The sequence below is a fragment of the Rhea americana genome, unplaced genomic scaffold (genome assembly GCF_003343005.1).
Source record: "Rhea americana isolate MKP2758 unplaced genomic scaffold, rheAme1 scaffold_216, whole genome shotgun sequence".
NCBI classification, from domain to species: Eukaryota; Metazoa; Chordata; class Aves; order Rheiformes; family Rheidae; genus Rhea; species Rhea americana.
Window position 1 is genome coordinate 304,537 of NW_028186312.1, and position 22,379 is coordinate 326,915.

Below are 22,379 nucleotides of genomic sequence, written 5' to 3' on the forward strand. Positions count from 1 at the left end.
TATCTGTAAATATGAAGGAATTCAATTAGACTCTTTGACTTTTTGGAGCTTTTTTTTCCTGGAATGGTATTTCCCTGTTCCAGAAATGACTTTTTTAAATGCCTCTCTGAGCAGCAAGTTCTCAGCCAGGTTAGTAGTAGGATTTGATAGACTTTTTCTTCTTTTTCTTTTGTTTTTCATTTCAACTCCTATTATGAGACATGCTTTCATCCAGTCTGCCCTGCTCACTCTGTATTTTATCATRTGACTCTCACCACCCTGAACTTTGCTGCATTCTCATTGATTAAATCTTTAATACTCTTCTATCCATTCCACCCTTAAAGTACTTGTATTGATTTTTTAATTTTTTTCCCTTTGGTGCATTGTTTCATTGGAAAGGCTGCCAGAATGCATTACTGAAAGTTAGTTTCTTACCATGTGGATAGTCATCCGGTATTTAAAGAAAACAGAAGTGAAATAGCGCGAGAAATCCAGTCATGAACTCCTCTGTAATTTTGTAGTAAAATTCCTTTAGCTGTTCTTTAGGTGCTAGAAAAAATAATCTTCTTTGGAACTTACAGCTAGCTTGGGAATTGCATCCCACATCATTGTGACTATTGAGGCTTCTGATGATGCTCATGGTGTGTTTGAATTCAGTATGGAATCACTCTTYGTAAATGGAACTGAGCCTGAAGATGGAGATAGCATTATTGTACTGCAGGTTAGAAAGCTTTGAGTCTTATACAGTCCTGTCCTGTCTCTGTTTTCACAGGGGATTTTGTGATATATTTATTATAAATCCATAGGGTTTATAATTTTTTAAAATACACATCTATTTTGCAATTTAATATATTCATTCTTATACCTAAAAAAATGTGGTAATGTCTGATTTCAGTTGTATCTACAGATTTCAAATTGCATCTACTTACTTACATTTGAAGTGTTAATTTTTTTAAAGTAGGATTGCTGATTGTACAACAAAAAATACAACAAAGCTGAGAGGGTAAAGATTACACCTTTTTTTTTTTTTTTTTTTTTAGATGGATTTATTCTTAACCCATAATATCAATGGCTTTCTTTTGTACTGTTTCATACTTTCATTTTTTTATTTCTCTACAAAAGTTTATAAATCTTTATATTTTGCACTTAGGTCATCAGATCTCATGGAGCCTTATCTGAGGTGACACTGCACTGGATTATAGTCTGTGATCTTACAGAAGACCTGATATCTAATTATGGGAATATAACATTTGATGTTGGCCAAGCAAGAGCAAACATAACAGTGCAAGTTGCATCTGATGAAATTCCTGAATTGGATAAAATGTTTTCAGTTTTGATCATCAATGTCTCCAGCGGTCATCTTGGAATTCATACTAATGCAACATTAATTATTTTAGCTAATGATGATCCATATGGACTCTTTATGTTTTCTGAGAGAAACAGACCAATAAAAGTTGAGGAAGAAGCCAAAAATATCTCTCTGACAATAGTAAGGCTTGGTGGTCTCCTTGGAACAGTAATGATAACATATAGAACTATTGGTGATGATGAAAAGTCACCCTTTCTTCCATCTGACATAGCTAGAGCAACAGAGGGAAAAGATTATTTATCTATTTCTGGTTTTGTGATCTTCAGAGCCAATAAAAGTGAGGCCACAATAACTCTTCCTATTTTGGATGATAATGATCCTGAGAGGTCAGAATCTGTTTTTGTGGAGCTAAACAGTATTGCTTTGATTGAGAAAGTACAGGATCGGCCAAGTAAGTATTTTTACAGTCTCTCTAAAGTATGTAGGTTAGCATTTATCTTTAATAAAATAAAATGCAACCAGTTAAATTATAAAGTGTTACTGTATCAAACTACATATGATTGAGTTCTCTGAGTTACCTTCCTTGGGTACTGTCAGCATACGTTTCACTTGCCTCACGGTATTTTGTCAGGGGTTGATGAGCATTTATTTATTCCTTTAGCATCCCTTTAACCAAGGCCTTTCTGACTATGTATGTACTGCTTTTGTGCATAATACACATCATGTTCATCTGATGTTCACCATATGTTGTTTCAGTTAAGCACTGTATTAGAAAATAACTGAGCTAGATTATATTGCTTATTGAAAGCCAAAAAACTTTTTAAAAAACAGACTGGTACAGTATTGTACTCTTTGCATGCTGGTTTTTAAATGTAAACAAYGCTTGCTGATTCCTCATTCAGATACTTCTGGTTGATTACAGCCTGATTTGTGCTTCAGTGCTTTGTGATTAGTCTAGTTGCCTCACCAATTTTGTCTTGATATTAAGAGAAGCTTCAAATATAAATCTGAGGAGAGATCGAAATGTTATTAATATTTCTTCACAGCAAGTGTAAAAATAAAATTCTTTTGAACCTGGAGTGATCTTACTGCTAGTTCTATGGACAAACAAGTAAATAAATCACCTTTCAAAAAATTAATGCTTTGTATGCTCTACATAAGTGATGGTAGACTCCAATAGAATAATACTAAATTAATAAAAATTAGAGTTTTCTGCCATAATATAATTCAAACACCAAAAGTATTTTGATATAGTTTCAATTATACTGTGTCCAATTCTAAAAAGATAATTTTGTTGAAAACTAGTAGTAACCAACCACTAAACTCTCCTATATGTCTATGAACTCCTATGTGTCTATGAGACATAGACAGCAAGGATCTCAGTCACTCCCTAACTCAGTTTTTGTTACATTTCAGTTTTAAATTCTCCTCGACTTGGATCAGCAGATGAGAYAATAGCTCATGTAATTATCAATGCCAATGATGATGCTTTTGGAACGCTCCAGCTTTCAGCTCCAGCTGTGCGAGTTGCTGAAAATTATGTTGGACCAATCATTAATGTGACCAGAAGTGGGGGAATTTTTGCAGATGTTTCTGTGAAGTTTAAAGCTGTGCCAATAACTGCAACAGCTGGTAAGAAGTCAGAATAGCAGAAATAAGCATTCTGTGTTAAAGCTGAAAGACCATTCTGTATGCCTCAGTGCATGCAATCAAATGCATACTGAATATACCCCATTAAACAAACAAAACCTCCAGATTTTACTGACTGTTTAGCAATTGGAAACCTAGGTTGTGTGGAAGACACTGTGAATGAGCTTTTAAAGAGGTCTAGAACATCATCACTGTTAAGTGAAGAGACCGTCAAGAGAGATGAGTCAAGCAAGTGGGGTGCCTGTTTCCCTACTGTTTCCCCCAGCTCTTAAGAATAAAGGAGAAAAAAACACTATAGTAGTATATGTAGCTACTCTTTAGTCCTTTATAATGTATTTAAACATATGTGTGATCTAGATGAGTTCACTGAAGGGGAAGATAGGATTGCAGGAATGGGGACTCAGCTGTTCTTTTCAAAAAAAAAAAAAAAAAAAAAAAAAAAAAAAAAAAAAAAAAAAAAAAAAAAAAAAAAAAAAAAAAAAAAAAAAAAAAAAAAAAAAAAAAAAAAAAAAAAAAAAAAAAAAAAAAAAAAAGTCACCAGTTAGTCCCTGCTACAGGAAAGTTATATGAAGAAAGGATCAGCTGTACAAAGTGTGCAGGGTCAAAACTACGAAGCTAGTTATGAATCCAACCAACTGTATTTCTACTGTGCCAAGAATTGAATAGGATTTAGTGCATGCTCTGAGAATATGTATCCAAGTTTATTTTTTTTGTATAGCTAACTTTTCTAAATGAGTGTGCAGGTAGACTGATGTCAGAGCACGTTTCCGATTAGCTTCTGAAGCAGAGTGTACCATAGTTACTCGGTTATGTATTCTTAGAGACAAATTTCCCTAAGAGGAGGTCTGTGGTGAAGCCAAATAGTTCCTTTTTAGTAAAATCTACTTGGATAAAAGTGCTTCTGTTCACTATCACCTCTTGAGAAGCCAGAGAACGATCAGAAATCAAAGAGACAAAAATCTTTAAGTGCATCTTCTCAAAGWAAGATAATGAGGAACCTTTTGTAGTTGCTTCTTGTTCTAACAGTGTAAACTCTATTTTGGCTAAGTTGATTTTTATTTTAGTCTATCCATATCTATTAGGCAAAGGCAAATAAAAAAAGATTATATTGTCTAGGTCTGAAGATAAAGAAAACCCTGTATAAACACAGGGGAATAGATAYGTTTGTAAAAAGAGAAGATAAATATAATTGATGACGTGTTTAATACAATGAACCATAATGCATTAATATTTTTCTATATTTTTATTGCTTTGTTTTTTCGTCTATAAATCTAGGTGAGGATTACAGTGTAGCCTCATCAGATGTTGTCTTACTAGAAGGAGAAACAAGTAAAGCTGTGCCAATTTATATAATTAATGATATCAGTCCTGAAGTTGAGGAGTCCTTTTATGTTCAGCTGCTGAATCAAACAACAGGAGGAGCCTTGCTTGGATCTTTGACAAGGGCAATCATAACTATTGAGGCTTCTGATGACCCGTTTGGATCTTTTGGTAAATGAGTCCTTTTTTGCATGTTTTCTCTCTTCTGTTAACATTTTTACTACAGATTTCTGGGTGAGTTGTTACTGGGTAACTGAATAAAAACTCACAGAAGGCATAGAGGAAGCCTGAATGAATGCAATATAAAACAAGATAAGGTAAACTAGATTGAAACATTAAATTAAGGTATAATCATATTTTAACATAAACAAACTGAACAAATATTCAGTCAATTGATAGATCAAGATTTTGAGCCTATTYTAAGAAAAAATAGATTTGGGGATCTCCTTATGGAGATGAGTGAATTCCTCCCTCTTTTTTAAAAATTTTTCTTTATTCTAAATGCTGCATATCTGATACAGATTTAAGYCAAAGTCTGCCATAAATAATCTAGTTTCTGTTTAAACCTGCCTTCCTGATTATCCAGTAAAAGATCGGAGGAAATTAAAAAATATAACTAGAAATGGAAATTTTCTACTCTTATTTTCTGTCTGTTAGGTATGTTAGTTTCTTTTCTATCTGTTATTATCAATAGAATGGATTATATAATTTCCAAAAATATTTTCATTGAATAGATTTTGAGAAAGATTTTGATAATTTCAAAAATACAATATTTTAGATATGTGTGTTATTCATTTCAATTTTGGGGAGTGTATTTTTTTTTCTGGCCTTTTTCTTTGTTCTGTCCTTCTCTCCCTTCAGCACCCTTCTTTATTCTTATTACTCCATTTTCTCTGTTGGAGAGAGGAAAGGGAGAAAATACCTGACCTCATAATGACATTCAGGAAAAGTATCTCTGGGTAATTTGATAACTTTATTGTTAAAAACTGAAAGTTTTATGTCAGGAAGAATTTTACTTGAAAACAAATTTAAATACAAAGTTTTGAGTTAATATTTCAGTAAGTAGCACATGAGAACAGCTGAAAAATTTCCCTGAATAATTATCAAAATGGCTTTTTGGAGCTTAGAAACAACTCAAGGCTAGCCATGACCAGTGAGTATATTGAAATAAACTCACGGATTTTGTTGGTTTTGTTTGTTTTTTTTCTTCTTAGATTTTCATGACCTTTTCTTCTGTCCTTTGTAGATGAAAATAATAGTATTGAAAGCTGTTTCCAGTTTCCACCTGATTAAAAGTAATTTACCTGTGCAAGTAAATTCATTCAAATGAAATAAAATTATATATTTCATGAACCAAGGTGATATTTTTACTTTCAATATTATTTTTAATGAAATAACTCCCTTTGTGATCTTCTTCAGTTTTTCAGATCACTGAATTCATTGCGGAGGAGCCTGAATTAGAATCAGTAACAATAAATCTGCCAATAATCCGCAATGCTGGGACACTTGGTAATGTTACTGTTCAATGGGTTGCTACCATTAATGGACATCCTGCTGATGCTGACTTGCAGGCTGTCTCAGGTAATATTACTTTTGCCCCTGGGGAAGCCATTCAGATACTGCAGTTGGAGATCCTTGCTGACGATGTTCCRGAAATAGATGAAGTAAGTTGAACAGTTTCGTCTTCCTTGAATAGTATTAGAGTTGTGGCSTGTTATAGAAGTGGGTGAAAATGCTTGGGAGGAATGAGCCAGAAGTTCAGATTATACTTTGCTTGTAATTATTGTTGGAAGTGCCATGAATTGTTCTGCTGTATTTTTTTTTTCTCTCTTTGAGGTTGTCCAGGTAGAATTAACTCAGGCTTCCAATGGTGGTGCTATTGGGTTGGATGGAGTGGCAAATATTGTAATACCTGCCAATGATAATCCTTATGGCACAGTTTTCTTTCATCATTTCTTGTATCGAGTTCAAGAGCCACTAGAAGGAAATTTGCTTGCAAACATAACAGTCAAACGAAGGTCTGTATAGTGTTTGCTTTGTGTATAATTATTATTATTTCTTTTTTTCTCATCTTGGCTATAATTTCAACTTCATGCTATTCTCATGTTAAAGTCTTTGCATCAATTTCTTGATCTGCCAGCTCAAAACATTTTTACTTCATGTATGTTATTTTTTAGTTAAATGTCTGCTTATTAGAAATGTACATAAAATCCCTTTGTGTATCGTTTTTAATGTTTAATCATCAAATCATGTAAAGCTACACAATAGCTTATTCCTGTGATTTGAACTGAAGAACAAAATGGGTCAACCTATGTAGAGTGGAAAAAAACAAGAAAAGGAAAACAGAGTTCATACGTGTGATATCTCCTGAGAACACCTAGGAAGAAAGATGACAAGGCTGGGCAGCATTTTTTTTTTTTTCCTTCCTTGCCAACTAGAAGAGCTGGCAAGTCCTAAGAAGAGCAAGCTAATCACTAGAAGAAAATTATTTCAAATATGCATTCTTAACAGACTGCTGCTCAAACCATAAATCAAACTTGCTATCCAGTCAAAGTGGTAACTCAATTATTCTGGTACTAGCTTCAAAGAGAATGCATTTTAATGCATTATTTGGAATTTTTCAGCAATTCAGAGAGGGTCAGTAGTTTTTGTTCAGTTATTCTTAACTGGAAACATACAGAATATTAAACATACTTCATTGCTTAACATGACTGTCACCTTTATTATGTCTTTTAGTGGAGGAAGGTTTGGTGAGCTTCAGATTTTCTACAGCACTTCTGACACTGATGTTGTGGCTCTTGCCATTGAGCAAGGTCAGGATATCCTGGCCTATTATGAGTTTCCTGTACAAGGAGTCCCTGACCAATCATCTAAGACTAGAGTGAATGTATCTACTGCAGATGACCCACTGTATGCCTGTGCAACTCAGTGCCTAAAAGAACAAGCATGTTTAGCCTTTACATATTCTAGTGCCTCTGGGATTCCTTTCTGCTTTTGGCTGACATCAGAGATCAGCCCGCTAACTAATATTTCAGGATTCTGGACCTACAAGAAAAATGCCACCAGTGCATCTTCTCTCTTTAGCACACAAGCCATTGCTGGTAGTGATTATGAATCTGTTGCAAGACAGAAAGCCATGATGCTAGAAGGGGAAGAATTTGCAAATCTCACAGTTACCATACTCCCTGACAGTCTGCCAGAGTTGGATGAGAAATTCACTATATCCCTTTTGAAAGTAGAACTAATGAATATCTCAACCAGTTTAAAAAATCAGCCAACTATAGGACAGCCAAATACGTCCACAGTTGTCATAATGATGAATGGAGATGCCTTTGGAGTATTTAAGATCTACAGCATAAGTCCCAATGCAACGGAGGAAGGTCTGTATGTTGAAGTAGAAGAATGTCCTCAGACCAACGTGCAGCTAATGATACATAGAACAGAAGGCAGCCTGGGACAAGTGACAGTGGAATGGCGTGTAACTGGTGGAACTGCTGTCCCAGACATGGATTTTATAGGTGTTGGTGAGATTCTGGTGTTTGCTGAAGGTGAGGAAGGTTTTGCATTTGGTTCTGTCTTATAAAAATAAGGAAAAGCAAAAAGAGCCTGACAAGCCCTGAATCCTCCATATGTTTTGACAAGAGTGACATCTTATTCCTAGGCTAAATCTCCCTTAATGCTCAAGAAAGTTATGCCTAAGAATACAGCTGGTTTTTAGCATATAGCATTATTTTGCAGAACACTCACTGCATCTTCTCTAATAAAATTTCTCACAGCATGATACTAAAAGATAATGAAAAACATAAATATCTAAGGCTTTTTCCTTTTGATAAATATTTCAGTGTGCATTATAAAAATTTCATTTACATCAAATAAATCAGGAGTAATAATGTRGAAGATAGTAATTCCATTAAGAATAATGGAAATGAGAAACAGGCCAAAGTCAGCTTTTCTTAGACTCCAGTGAAGTACCAATTTTTCCAAAATAAATAAATAAATAAAATTAAGAAAAAAGAAATCTATATTAATGACTGCTGCTTTCTTTCACTAATTAACTAGATTTTTGAAGTAATAATGTCCTTTTTTAATTCCAAGATTGTATTAATTTCATAAGATACAACAGAGCATGTTTAAAAAATTTACTAGCAGGACAAATGTGTCACTGGCAAACTGCTTAAATACAGCAGGGCGTGGTACAGATTTATTTTATATTTTCAAAGTCTAAGTTGACTGAACAGATAGTTTGAAAGCAGTTTTTGGAGTGTAGTAAAGATTGTAGTGTGCTAACTAAGTTGATAAATTACCTAAACTCAAAAGAATGGTTACCAACAGTGATTTTTGAGGCAGACGTGTAATTACAGTAGTTGTTTAAGTTTAGCACAAAGCTTTAAGAAGTATTTTAAAAGACCATTTAGAAAGTAATGCATACTTATTCTGTAAATTGTGTATTCTCATAATTATGATAATTCTCATAATCATAAAATGTACTTTGGTTATGCTTGTGTGCTGAGCAATAAAATTGTATTATAAAATTTGATGGATTATATACAGGTAATTAATAGTATTCACAAGTTATATTATTGTTCTTTGATAGTCCAGAAGGCGAATAGCTAACAGTGATAGGCCACTGTTATGCATTCCCTAGCCCAGTAAATGTATTCAAATAGAGTTCATAGTGCATTAGAGAGCTTATGTACTTGGTAACTTTCTTTACAAGAATAATATTCCCCTTTTCTAAGTTAAATTATAAAGTCAGAGAATGTGTAATGCAAATAAAGAATTCAGAAATAACTCCTACCCTGTTATTCTGTACATAGTACATTTAATAATAATCATTTTGGCCTAATGTGACCTCTTTGACAGTAATTGATTGAATAAAACCTCATAATGGTATTAAGTAACTTACTGAAAGATAAGTAAATACATATGCTTCATTTGTTCTTTTAATATTTTTTAAAGCATTTGCTATCAAATGAGATGATTGTCTTCTTTTAAAAGGTGATTTCTGTGGGCACATATATGAATGCATTCTTCTCCTTGTAGGGGAAACAAAAAAGATGGTCACATTGACCATTATAGATGATGCAGAGCCAGAGGATAAYGAAAGTATCATAATCAGCCTGGTCCATACTGAAGGAGGAAGTCGGATTCTGCCCATTTTTAACACTGTCACAGTGATTATTTTGGCAAGTGACAACGTGGCAGGAATTATTAGCTTTCAGACAGCCTCAAGATCTGTTATTGGTCGTGAAGGTGGGTTCTTCTTTGTGTCAACCACACTTGAGTTTTTTAACGTCAGCTTCCATCTTCACGCTTTCTGTTGATAGCAACTCACAATGATTATATGTTTCATTGTTCAGAGAACATCAGCAAACAGCAAATAACTACATACTTGGCCTGAATTTCTTTGGATTTTAAACTTGCAAGTATAGCACTTAAAGATTTGTGGAAAGCATATGTAAACCATTTTCAAAACTGTTTTATGTTTCATCAGCAGTGCTTTCCTTTCTTTGAAGATCGTCCCTTGCTTTTGCTGGTATTCCTTCTCAAAATGCCTTGTAACTTTTATTGTCTTAATCATTTATGCCAAAATTCTGGATCTGGATATAATTCCTATCATACACACCTCTATTAATAGTTGTAAGCAAATGTCATCTATCGATGACTTTAATTCACTTTAAGTCTTCTGGAAGACATTCCCACAAAAGGATTAGGATCATCTTTTCCCTTCTTCTTACTTGTGAACTTGCTGTTCTAAAATTTTTTATTTAGGCTTTTTTTATGGCAGCTAGTTCAAGACTAGAACAAATCTTGCTGTCATCACTGTCACATGACATTTGAGAAAGAACAGTAATAATTTGAAAGGGAAAAATCTGCTAATATTTTAAAGAGCACTTTGCATTATCTAAGGTTTGATACGGTTTTGTGTAGGATGATGGTGATGTTAATGGTAATTACTTTGAGAGGCCTCTGTTGGAATCTGGAAGTGGTTACAGTATCATTTTTCTCTGACATTTGAATGGAGGGTGAGGAAAAGTTACCAAAACAAAATTTTGTTCTCCTGCAATGTGTGCATTGCATTTTGTGGTTGGTGGGATAAGAGTCTTTCTCTATCAAGTGTTCCTTCTCTTCCCCTCCCTGAACATGAAAGGACATTGTAACCTTTGGGTTTTCATCTGGATGGTTTGTGTTAATTCTGTGCYGGTGTGTGTGTGCGCATCCTTTATTCCTCCACATTAACAGTTCTGATCAGCCTGTCAAGCCAGCTGCAATCTGACAAGCTAAGAAGAGCTGTTAACAAGCATGAGAAATTAATGCAAACTGGCTCAATCCCAAAGGTTACGATGACCCTGAACGTTTTCCACTGCTTAAATGTTGTTCATTGCACAGTAGCAAATGTTGAACATCTGGAACTGAAGTACTCTGTTACAGTTTGGAAATAACTGGACTCCAGTTTTTCCAGTTTGTGAAGAAAATGCATTGGCTTGCAAAAAAACAACACAAAAACCGTACTGAGCCCTTTGTTAAAAAAGAGCAAGCTATGGCTATTAGACGACAGATTTTAGTGTTGTTTTCCRCTCTTACTATCCAGACTTTCTTGTTTTGAAAACAAAATTTACCAAATATAAATCCAAATATCATTATCTTTTATTATATTTTTSAACAATTTTGCTATCAAGTATATGTACATTATTTTCAAGATGTAAATGTTTATCAGCTTATTCAGAGTAGGTAGTGCTTTTTAGTATGGATAGGGGCTTACAACAGTTGTATGGCTATGACTATATTGCAGGAGTATGCACTGCATTGGCTTGAAATAATGAGGACAATGTTGTATTGAAATACGCTTTGTCTTATTTGTGCATTTTGCAATGGTACTAAAGTAACCAGTTTTGTGTTAAGTATTTATTTGTTTGCAATGGTTGTGCAAAATTCTCAAATAGGATAGACTGGATTTCAGTGCAGTGTTAAACAACATGGTAAAACAGTCTCAGAGGAACCCATAAACTGGGACTGTACCCTCAGATATCTGACTGTAGAAACAGACTACTTGTGATGTCAATAAATTTTTAATTCTTTTATCCTCTTAGGATCAGCATGGACCAACTTAAGACAAAGGTGTGAGCCTCAGTATACCTCTAAGGCTTAACTGAAGTTTGAAATGATGAGGCTTAAAGAAATATATATTTATTTGGAAATTGATTTGCATAGTTCTTGTGTTATTTCTTTAGCATTATTGATACTGTCTTTTAATGAATTATATTAAGGTCTCTGGAAATTAATAATCTGTAAGTCTGTCATTGATGGCGAACATACATGGATCTCTAATGTTTCCATACTAAAAAGAAACATATCTAGAAAATGTTCAAGTTTTTTCTGTCAGCTTGAGCTGTGCAATACTGCCCTATTATATAATATAGGAGAATAGCAAGATACTGTCCTAACTTGACACACTCTAAATTACATGAAAAAATTGACCAACCCAAGCTAATCTCTGTGATTATGCCATGGAGTGTGAAGCCACATAACCCCATATCTTCTCTTTCATTTTCATAGATGTACCACCATGAACTCAGAAAAAGGTTTGAGTGCTTCCCAGTAGCTTTGGTTCTAAGCATGTGTGCAAGACAAATCAGAAGTTGTTTAAATCAAGTCTAAGGCAGACCTAATGCTACGATACTACATACAGTGCAACAGACTGAACCATTGTGTGCTTATTTTCGTGAAGCAGAAAAAGCAGTCATGATAGGCCACACAAACTGACTTGCAACTGGATCCATCTGTTACCTAATTTTTCTTCTCTTTTCTTAGATAAATGTAGGAATCACGTGGACCATAGATGGAATTATTCCCAGATTTAGCAAAACTGAAAACATTTCATATCAGTTTATATGAGATAAATTAGTAAGAAGGACATTTTTAGTGAGTTGGGAATGGAACTGTTTGTCAAATTTCTGTTTCTATATCACTAAAATACACGTTGACTTTTTTTTTTAGTTATGTTCATTCTTCGGTAAGCAAAAAAAATCTCATGTATTATTATTTCCAAGCATCTCAGTATAGTAGATTTTTACACGTTTCATGCCTTTGAGAAGCCAATGCAATACTGTAGACTGTATGTACTGGCAAACTCAAATAACATGCACCTGAAAAATGCTGTTGAAATGCATATGCAATACACTTACGTATTATAAATAAGCATCTGTGTTACAATGTAAATGTATAATATCATTATTTTTACATACTGATATATTGATATGTTAATCTCTTATGTCCACATTTAAAATATGTGAGTAGTAATCTTAAAATAACATATAACTTTAAAAATTGATTTTCTAACTTTTATGAAGATTTTGAAGGAGTTTGCTCTTTTTAATTAAATTGTCTTCGGGGTTAAATATTATAAATGTGGAAAGTGTTATATTTGCTTTTTAGGTGTCTATTGTCAACTGGTACTGATATTTTCAGAAATTATCAGAAATTGTTAACATTTTCTGAATGTTCTCTTTTCTAACACTGATAATGTTTGTAAGTTTAAACTCACATAAATGGATTTTAGAGGTTAACTACAAACATTTTTCTGCATGCATTACATAAGGTCATGTGAGTTCAAATATTAGGAAAGTATATATTCCTTGCCAAGTGAACTGTTGTGGAAAATTAGCTGTGTTATAGCTGGTACATACAGCATTTACTATTTTGTGTGGTTTACAATCCAGTATTGCTCTGTGTGTGTGCGTGTTTTGATGGGTATTTACTTTGTAGGTTATTCATCTTCAGCAAGTTCCCTAATATAATGATAGTTCTTTCCAAGGTTTATCGAAAAACAAACAAAAAACTCTCCAGAGCTTAAGTTTAGATTTTTCTGTTCAATTTTAAGAGTGGATATGTTGTATGCTTACAATGAAGCTTACTATCAAAGATATGAATGACTCTCAAAAAATTATTTTAATTGAGTAATGCATGTTTTTGACTTCTAATTTTTATAACTGTTGTATAGAAGAGGAAATCTTAAAACATTGTGTCTCATCCTTTATTCCTAGGAGAACAACTGCAGTTTCATATCCTTAGAACTGCCCCAGGACTGGGAAATGTTACTGTTGAGTGGAAGATTGTTGGCCATCGTGTAAAACAAAATTTTGAAAATTATTCTGGAACACTCTTTTTTCCTGAGGTAAGACTATAAACAAAGCTAATAGCTAAAGGAAAACATTGTATTTAGAGTTGAGCTGAGAACGGCTGTATGCTTTTCTAACAGTCCTCGTTTCTTGACCTGATTATTTACTTGTTCCCCCATACTCTTTGAGTTATAAACTGGAGAGAGTTTATATTCTTTCGTATTTAACTTAAAATGTCTTAAAGGAGTCATTCAAAATACTTATGAAATAGTAGTATGCTTGTATTTTTTACAATAATGACTAATCAAATTGTCATTAAAATAAATAGGGGTCATTGAATACAACATTATATGTTTACTTGCTGGATGACCATATTCCTGAAGAAAAAGAAGAGTATCAAATCATCCTATATAACGTCAAAACACAAGGTAGTGGAGAACTATAGCATGCTGTATCTTAAAAATACCATTTAAGAGTATAGTATTTTTCGTATATCTTAATTTTGGAGGTGTAAGACTAAACTGTGACTGATGTAAAATGTTAAGTTCACTCCTATTTTATAAGAATCAAACTTATTTTAATATAGGCGTGTCTGTACATGTGCATATATATGCATACATATATGCATGCGTGCGCACACGTATGTATTACATATATGTGTGTGTGTATGTATATATATATACGCATATATATATGTATATGGAAATGTTAGACACATGACACTATTTCCCCACAGTTTTATCAGAACTTTTCTTAGGTTATTGGTCACTCTTACAATGTTCTGTTGGCACCAAAACTGATATTAGTAATATATCAGATGTCCCAGTTAGCACTTTAGCAAAGTAACGTACCTTACCATGCCCCAAGCAGATTTTCTGATTTGTCTCTGAATTCAAGGAGATCAGAATATTTTATTCTCACCATTTAAATTAGGTTGACAGAAGAAGCTCAGTCAAATTCTACAACCCTACTGAACTTTTCTGTATTAAAATGCAATTAATGCCTAAATCCCATACTAACTTGGTATGGATTGTATTGCTGCTTCTGAACTTTCTAAAATCATTTGTTGACTCGTCATCCATGAAGATTAGCATAAATTGATACATCAGCAGTTATTCACGAAGGCAACATTTAGCCTAAGAGATATCAATTGCCTTAGCATGCTCTATACCCAATTGTAAGGCAGTAATTTCTTAATGATTGAGAAATGGAAGCTAATTTTAAGCTTTCAGAGTTGCTTCCTTGCCTATTGATTTTAAGAAAATCAATATATGAGACTGGCCCAATAAGTTTGCTCATTTCTTAGTACATGTTTATGATTTTATACTTAGAGCATATGTTTTTTACTGTGATTGTATGTTTCTATACTTGCTTTGAAACATAAATACTTGCTTTGAAACATAAATAACGTAAATACACATAACTATATATATTGTACTACATACAATATATGTACTACATACATGTAATACAGTATGTATTGTACTACACTGTCCATAAACTTTAGTGAGCACATTTGAACTGTTTTTTTACTGTTATTTGAGTATAGTAATAATAATATAATGAAAAGAAAGTATTTGCCTTKCACTTTATTCCCATTGATACTTTTGCAGGAGTTTCTTCAACCGGAGCTGCTGTTTTGGATAGTCAAGGATATCAGGCTGTTCTGACAGTAGAAGCTAGTGATGAGCCACACGGAGTCTTGAATTTTGCTTCCACATCCAGGGAAATTTTAATTCCAGAGGAAAACAAAACTATTCAGCTCTTCATTAACAGAGAATTTGGATCACTAGGTTTGTATATTAACTTCAAGAGGAAGGAAGTTATAACTGCTGGACTCTTGTTTTGGTAGTCATTAGGCAAATGAAATCTAAAGCAGGGAKCCTAGAAGGTTTGGAAATCTTGGATCCAGTTGATATTTTCAGAACTTCTAAGCTCCTTACTGCAGGTCTGGAGACTTAAGAGTCAGTTAAAACCAGAGCCATAGTCCTCATTTCCACATCAAAGAATCTGGAAGCTGTGATGAGGCTAGGCGTCCATTAAGATGCTACCTTTATGTCTAATGAGTGTCTCAGTGTTAGTCTCTCCAGAAGAAATAAAAAATGCATGAGAAAAGGATTATGTATAGAGTGATCTGTCTGTGTATTTCTCCTCTGCACTTCAGGAAGTTGGCAGTTAGGAACTTCCTGTGAAGTTTCATCCAGACCACTGAATTCAATTTATCTGTCTTCTCTGAAAAATTCTCATTCCATTTTGAACCATTTTATCTTTTAGCATTCATAAAATTCCACAATTTGATAATGTACCGTGTGCAAAAATATTTTCTTCTTTTCTAAAACTGTTGACTGAGAATTTCAATTTATCTTCTGAAAAMACATGTACAGTCATTACCTTTTTATATTTTTATACCACATTTAGACATCTGATAATCCTCCCTCAATTTCTTCTGCTATATCTGTTTTGTAATGAAGTGATCAGTTACAATTAATATACAAGATATGAGCACACCATAGATTTATAGTGTCAGACATTTTAATGACATTTCTATGCTTTCCCATTTCTTTTTTAATCTCAATCTATATTGTATTTTACGTTTTGAACAATACTCAAGAAACTAACATTTTAAGATACCTGTCAATTTTAATTGTAACACTCTTAAGTGAGTGGTAATCCCTAAAAAAGTCCATCACTAACTATTTAGAATCAAGACTCTCTTATCTCTTATATTTTATTTCACACAGACTAGCTTTGAATTTCATTTGTCATTTAATCTGCAGTATCACTTTCTTTACATTTTACTGCTTGACTCACCCTGACAGATTTATGAGGCATGGCTTTACTCAAAAAAAAAAAAAAAAAGTCACATTTAACCTTTCCCCTTGGTAACATTTTCCAGTGTCTCCTCTAACTCTATTCTGTATTGAAGTTTGTATGAGCCTACCTAGGAGGGAAGTTAGATTTATTAAACTATATTTTCTGTCTTCAGAGCCTTTCTTAGATTATCAGTCTTGCAATGTTCTATTTCCTTTGGCACCAAAACTGATATTAGTTTTGTTTGTATTAGTTTAGTCATTAGATGTACTAGTTAGTACTTCGGCAGTATAATATCTGAAGTCTACAGCACCTCAGATCTGAATACATTTGGTCCTAATGATTTGTGAATCTTGTGATACTGGACAAGTCGGTAAAGCTCACTGAAATCAATAGTGAATTCCCTTTGGCTGCAATGTACTTTGTATTAATCTTTTAATTCTTCTGTTCTGCAGTTAGTCTTTTCATTTTGCAGATTAGCATTTGATCTCTTTTCTTTTTCTATGTCAGTGAGAGTTACATAAGAATTGAAAAAAAAAGATTTTTTTTTTGTCACAAATTAAACAGGTACTATCAATGTTACATATGCAACAATTCCAGGATTGCTCACTTTAAAGAATCAGACAGAAGTGACTTTGGCTGAACCAGGAACTGATTATATATCTGTTTCTGGATCACTGATTTTAGAGGAAGGAGAAACATCAGCTGCCATAAATATTACTGTTCTAGAGGTAAACTTTAAACCTTTTAATCCTATACAGTTCTTCAAATTGGGAATATTTTGGAACCTAAAACTTGCACCCTATACATTATTTGAAGCTAAATATTAAATATAAGGGTGGGTTAGAAAGATGGTTTTAATCTCAATTTTAAAAGGGAACAGATAATCACAGAAAGCAGTTCCACTTACGAATAAATGAAATTAAGCTCTCTGATTAAAGCTTTACCAATAAATATTCAGAGCAGTGTACTTCATTACCTGCATACTGATATGAACCTGTTGTCACAAGTTCATCGTTTTTCCTGGTTGAGGTTTAATGCCTTTGAAAGTGGGCAGAAAATTATGTGTAGGAATAATTCAGTGTTTCTGCAGTATCTTTCTCATGAAGTATTTTACTTTGTAATTTTTTCAAGATAATCAATTTCAGACCCAACAAAAGTATTTCAGGAAAACAGAAAAATAAGTGAGTTCTAGTGCTCATTAATATTACAGACTTTTAGTGGGTTGTTTTTTGGTGAGTTCTGTGGATAATTCTTAAAGGAATATTGAGAAGGATATATTGTGTTTGTCTTTTGCAGGATGATATACCGGAGATGCAGGAATTCTTCTTGGTTAATCTGTCTTCAGTGGAACTCATCATGAACCATTCAACTTCATTCCCACCTAAGCTAGGTATAACTTAAAAAATTATCTTTGTTTTTCCTTTTCTTTAAATTATATACATGTTATAATACTCCAGGAGACTATCATAATCACACTTATTTACTAACTAGACCAAGATGACACAGGATTATCTGAAAAAAATTATAGAGCATTAGATGTATTCATTATTACACTTACATTTCTTACAATTTTTTAGGCTCTGGAAAAAATATTGAATAATTTTTACAGAGGAGTTAGTAATTATCAGCTGAAAAGCACCATTATCTGAAAAGTTTTATTAGCAGTGTCTTCATCTGATTTACCTTTCCTAAGTACATAATAGAAATAAAAATGTCAAAAAATACTTTGTGGTAAATAGTTAGTTCTTAGTTAATTCTTTTATAAGTCTGTTTTTAATTCTACTTTTAGGAATCCTATAGCTTTTCTAATATTTCAGTGATCTTCATTTATCATTTGCTTGGTTAACTCCTCATTCTGCTTCCTGTGAATTCAATAGCAAACACCCTACTGGCTTTTAATGACAGTTGAATTAACCTGTAGTATTGAAGAAATAGTTGTATTGCTTATTTCTAACACCTTTGACTCTCCTCCCTTTTCTCTGCATGCCTATAGAAGTGACTGAGTTAATTCGTTACAGATTGAAAGGTAAACTGCAAGACTGTTTGTTGATTTGTAGAGACTAAGCTGTGATTAGTTTACTGACTGTGAAATACAAGCATAAAAAGAATAACATGTAAATACAAAGGATTCACCTGAATTAAATTGTGTTAGGTGCTGTATAGTCTCACCTTCCCTTGTAACAGTTTGGCAGTCTCCTTGAACTGTTATTATTTAACCTTGGACTGCACTAGGATTTGAGCTGAACAGATAATTTCTAACGCATGAGACAGAAATTTGATGATAAAATGACACAGTGAATTCTGTTATCAGACAATTTTCTTATTTTTCCTGCTTATATACTTTGATTTGTTACGAATGAGAATTTAGCTCCCTTTGAATGCAATGCATTTGTTTTGGATTTCTAGCAATATCTTACTCTGTACAGGATATTTGAAGTATTTCTAATGAGGGATCTAATATCAAAAGAAATGACTATTCCACACAAGATACAGGTATATGCAGTCAATCCAGTGCATCCGAAGAGTATTGCATACAGTGCTCATGGCATGGTCGTTGGTGTATAGTAAGTCTGGTATGTCTGTGATCTAGCAAACACATTGGGCTTAATTAACCACTTTCTGATTTGAGATTTCACTGACATGGAGCAGGAACAGAAAGCATATAGTTACGTTCTTTTGTCCGTGCTCCTCCTGCTCTCATCTTCTAGAGAAGGCGGAAGAAACAGCTTAACTCAAATGCAAAAGTGCAAGTAATGAAAAAAAAGGAGGAATGATGAATAACTGAGAATGATAAATAAGAAAAAAAAACAAAGGTTATGAACACAAGAAAGAGCTAAGCATGAGCAGGGAGGAGAAGGTGGAGAAAAGTAGTTGGCAGAGAACCGCTGCAGATCCTGGGTGTGCAGATCTGACTACAAAGCAACATGGAAAATGGGGATAGGAATGAAGCAGAAAGATCTGTCATTGCTAGCACTCCCTCAGGATTTCTGAACCTCAGTAATGTTTCTGCTGCCTGTCACTAAGTTTCACAATTATTGCTGACTTTCATCTCTACTTTGTAATGATAGATTTAGATTCCTGGCAATAACCTTGTATTTTTATGCAGTTTAACTGAATTGATAGAGAGAAATCTTTGCTGTGAAACTAAATATCTAAATAATACAAATCTAGAATATATTTGCTACAGAATCATTTTATGCTGTCAATCTAGTTGCAGAAGTTGGCATTCTTCATTTCTTTTTAGGTCTTACAAAATGTAAGTTGAAGTAAATTAAGATAATCATTTGGTGCTGTGGTCTGAACAAATCAAGGCTTTGTTTTCTCAGAAAAATCAAGTTGCAGCTGTCTGGTTTTGGCATCTGAAATCAGTGGACATTTCTTACACTAATCTATTATTCAGTATTTTCATACTGCAATATGTACTAATACCCCCAATCTTACAGGATTACTGTGAGGATACTTATAAATACATATATCACAGAATCACAGAGTCATAGAATGGTTCAGTTTGGAAGGGACCTCTCGGTCTTCTAGTCCAATCCCCCTGCTCAAGTACGGACACCTAGAGGACAATGTGCAGGACCATGTTAGGATGTCTTTTTAATATCTCCAAGGGTAGAGACCCCACAACCTATTCCAGTGCTCTGTTACCCTTACAATAAAGAAATTTTTCCTTATGTTCAGCAACAGAGTGTTACAGTGCATAGTAAAAGAGAACAGCCCACAAAGAAATTATTCTATATTAGTAGCAGAATCTGAAATGTATGCCATTAAGGTTTATGATTAGGCACTGGAACATGAATAGAAGATAAAACACTGAATCATTTCTTGTTCATTGTCCCTTCATACCCTAAATAGCACAGTGTGAAAAATGTTGAATGTTGTCATAATAAATAGGCAAAATAAAGATGAATTAGGATTGCATGACAAATCCTGCTTTTGGTATTTCCTAGCTTTTCTGTGCTATATTTGCTATATTTTGCTTTCCTAATGTTCTTTAGCCTTTTCTTTCTTTCTTTTTTCTTTTTTTCTTTCTTTCTTTTTTTTTTTTTTTTTTTTTTTTTTTTTTGGGTATGCATTATTAAATGTAACAGTGGTAATTCCAGGCATGGTGTTAATAGTAGTTCCAGTAAAGTATTAAGGACATGTTTTCCTCAGAACCTTTCCAATTACCTTGTTCACTCCCATTTTCTCCTCAACATTCTGGAAACAGAAATTCACATGTTTTATCTATAAAGTTAGAAGGAATTTAAGAAATGCTTCTATGATTCTTTAAAAACATGAAAGTAGACTTTCTTGCTCTTTCATTTTTGTCTTTCTGTTTTCTATTTTAGATTCAGAAGGTTTAGCTTCTCAAATTGTTATTGATGCTAATGATGGAGTAAGAGGAGTAATTGAATGGGAAAGTACCAAGTAAGTGTCATTTTCCTTGAAGAACTTACTCCATGTCAGTGGTTGGGTTGCCTCATTATTTCCTCTTTCAGTTAATGGTGACGTTCCATTAAAAAATAGGATCAGATCTTTGAGATGGCAAAGGATTGTTCAAGTCAATAGAATTAGGAAATGAAGGATGGATAACTCCCACACTGAAAACCAACATTTAATGTATGTTTTGTAAAAGTTCTTTTGCTACCACAAATACACTTCCACTGCTGTCATTTTATATTATGATCTTGCCTAATTTCCTCAGCCTCCATCCAGTGTTCCAGCTTCTGCATCCATCTAAGCAAACACATTGGCATCTCCCATTTCTTTTTCTCTTACTAATTTCCAGGAGCTAGGAAGAATGCGTCCATGAAAGTAGATATGTTTGTATGGCTTTTCTTAATCTGCCACTGATAATCAGGAAAAAAGCACAAGCTCCCATAGCTTAACTCCATTTAGAGACAAAACAAAGGTAAAAAGGTTGTTTTAGACAACTACTAATACAGTAATTATGCTGTTTTGATATAAGATGCATGAAGTCATTTGAAGTGAAAATGAAATAGCAGTCTGCCTTTATATTCAAAAGAATACCATCCAACAAACCCTGAGAATTTTTCTTCCTTTTTATTTTAGTTTTGAAGTTAATGAAACTCAGAGGAATCTGACAATAATGGCGTATCGAAACAGAGGATTATATGGCAATGTGTCTTTGTTTTTTTATGCCCAAAATTTGGAGGCACAGCTGGGTTTGGATTATAATGTGACCTCAAGGGTAAGAAGCAAACTCTGTGTGCAGTAGTCATTCCTTCAGCTTCCTCAAAAGAGTATCTTCTTGATTATTCTGCAGAATGATCAATAATGTAGTAGAAGCACTTACTTCAGTTGCTTCAGTCATCCAAATAGAACAAAATCTAAATAGTCTCTCTATTCTTATTATTTCTTTCATTTTTAAATATTAAAATATTTTAAATGTAAATGCATTTTAAGCTTTCAAATATCTATCTCATAATACTGCTTAGAAACATTAGATTTTTTTCATAAAAGATTTTTTTACAACAGGGCTTTCAAAGTAAATGCTCTTGTTTGTCCTCATTTTGCAACAAAATGAACTTTTAAATTTCATTTTCAAATGATTTATGAGAGACATTGGGAGTATGGCTCTTCTTGTCTTCTATTCATTCCTATTTAATAGAATTGTATATACCTTAACTGAAAAGTTCTGTGTACTTATTAACTGTTGTAAGAGTTCAATGCTTTGTGTTCAATGTTGTGTTCAATACCAGACTCTTTTTTTTGCTGATGGAGAAAGACATAAATCTGTTGATGTCATGATTTTTGATGATGATATTCCTGAAGGTGATGAGAAATTCCAGTTAATTTTAACAAATCCCTCTCTGGGGCTGGAGTTAGGGGAGAACACAACAGGTAAGATTAAGATTATTCTTCTGAATAACCATCTTTCAGAAACTACCATTGCTCTACTTTGTAGATCTTTAAAATTTCCTGAAAAGCTCTTAAACATCACTAAGAAATTTATGCAATTAACAAGATCATATGTAAAATAAGAGATTAAAAAGTAAGAAAATGATCTTTCTAATAAGTATTACCGCAACAAACTAAGGCCTTTTTAAAGGTGATTATAATATTTTTCAAGGAGATTCTAGATTCTTCCTATATAGTCTCTTCAGGTAATATCACAAGCATATAAATATTCTGTGTATATATACTGAAGTGATGGGAACATGAGTATTTGGTGTTGGAAG

General features: G+C 33.4%; 1 protein-coding gene across 1 annotated transcript in view; it reads left to right on the forward strand.

The window, feature by feature from the left end:
- ADGRV1 (adhesion G protein-coupled receptor V1) overlaps nt 1–22,379 on the forward strand; it is a 273,263-nt gene that overhangs the window by 57,813 nt on the left and 193,071 nt on the right. The window contains exons 28-44 of the mRNA XM_085305143.1: nt 561–700; nt 1,130–1,739; nt 2,705–2,920; nt 4,214–4,429; nt 5,678–5,922; nt 6,095–6,276; nt 6,995–7,806; nt 9,302–9,511; nt 13,303–13,433; nt 13,706–13,805; nt 14,991–15,170; nt 16,756–16,919; nt 17,488–17,581; nt 18,188–18,217; nt 20,526–20,604; nt 21,250–21,388; nt 21,900–22,041. Of these exons, the coding sequence (XP_085161269.1) occupies nt 561–700; nt 1,130–1,739; nt 2,705–2,920; nt 4,214–4,429; nt 5,678–5,922; nt 6,095–6,276; nt 6,995–7,806; nt 9,302–9,511; nt 13,303–13,433; nt 13,706–13,805; nt 14,991–15,170; nt 16,756–16,919; nt 17,488–17,581; nt 18,188–18,217; nt 20,526–20,604; nt 21,250–21,388; nt 21,900–22,041 (3,690 nt within the window). The remainder of the gene's footprint in view (nt 1–560; nt 701–1,129; nt 1,740–2,704; nt 2,921–4,213; nt 4,430–5,677; nt 5,923–6,094; nt 6,277–6,994; nt 7,807–9,301; nt 9,512–13,302; nt 13,434–13,705; nt 13,806–14,990; nt 15,171–16,755; nt 16,920–17,487; nt 17,582–18,187; nt 18,218–20,525; nt 20,605–21,249; nt 21,389–21,899; nt 22,042–22,379) is intronic.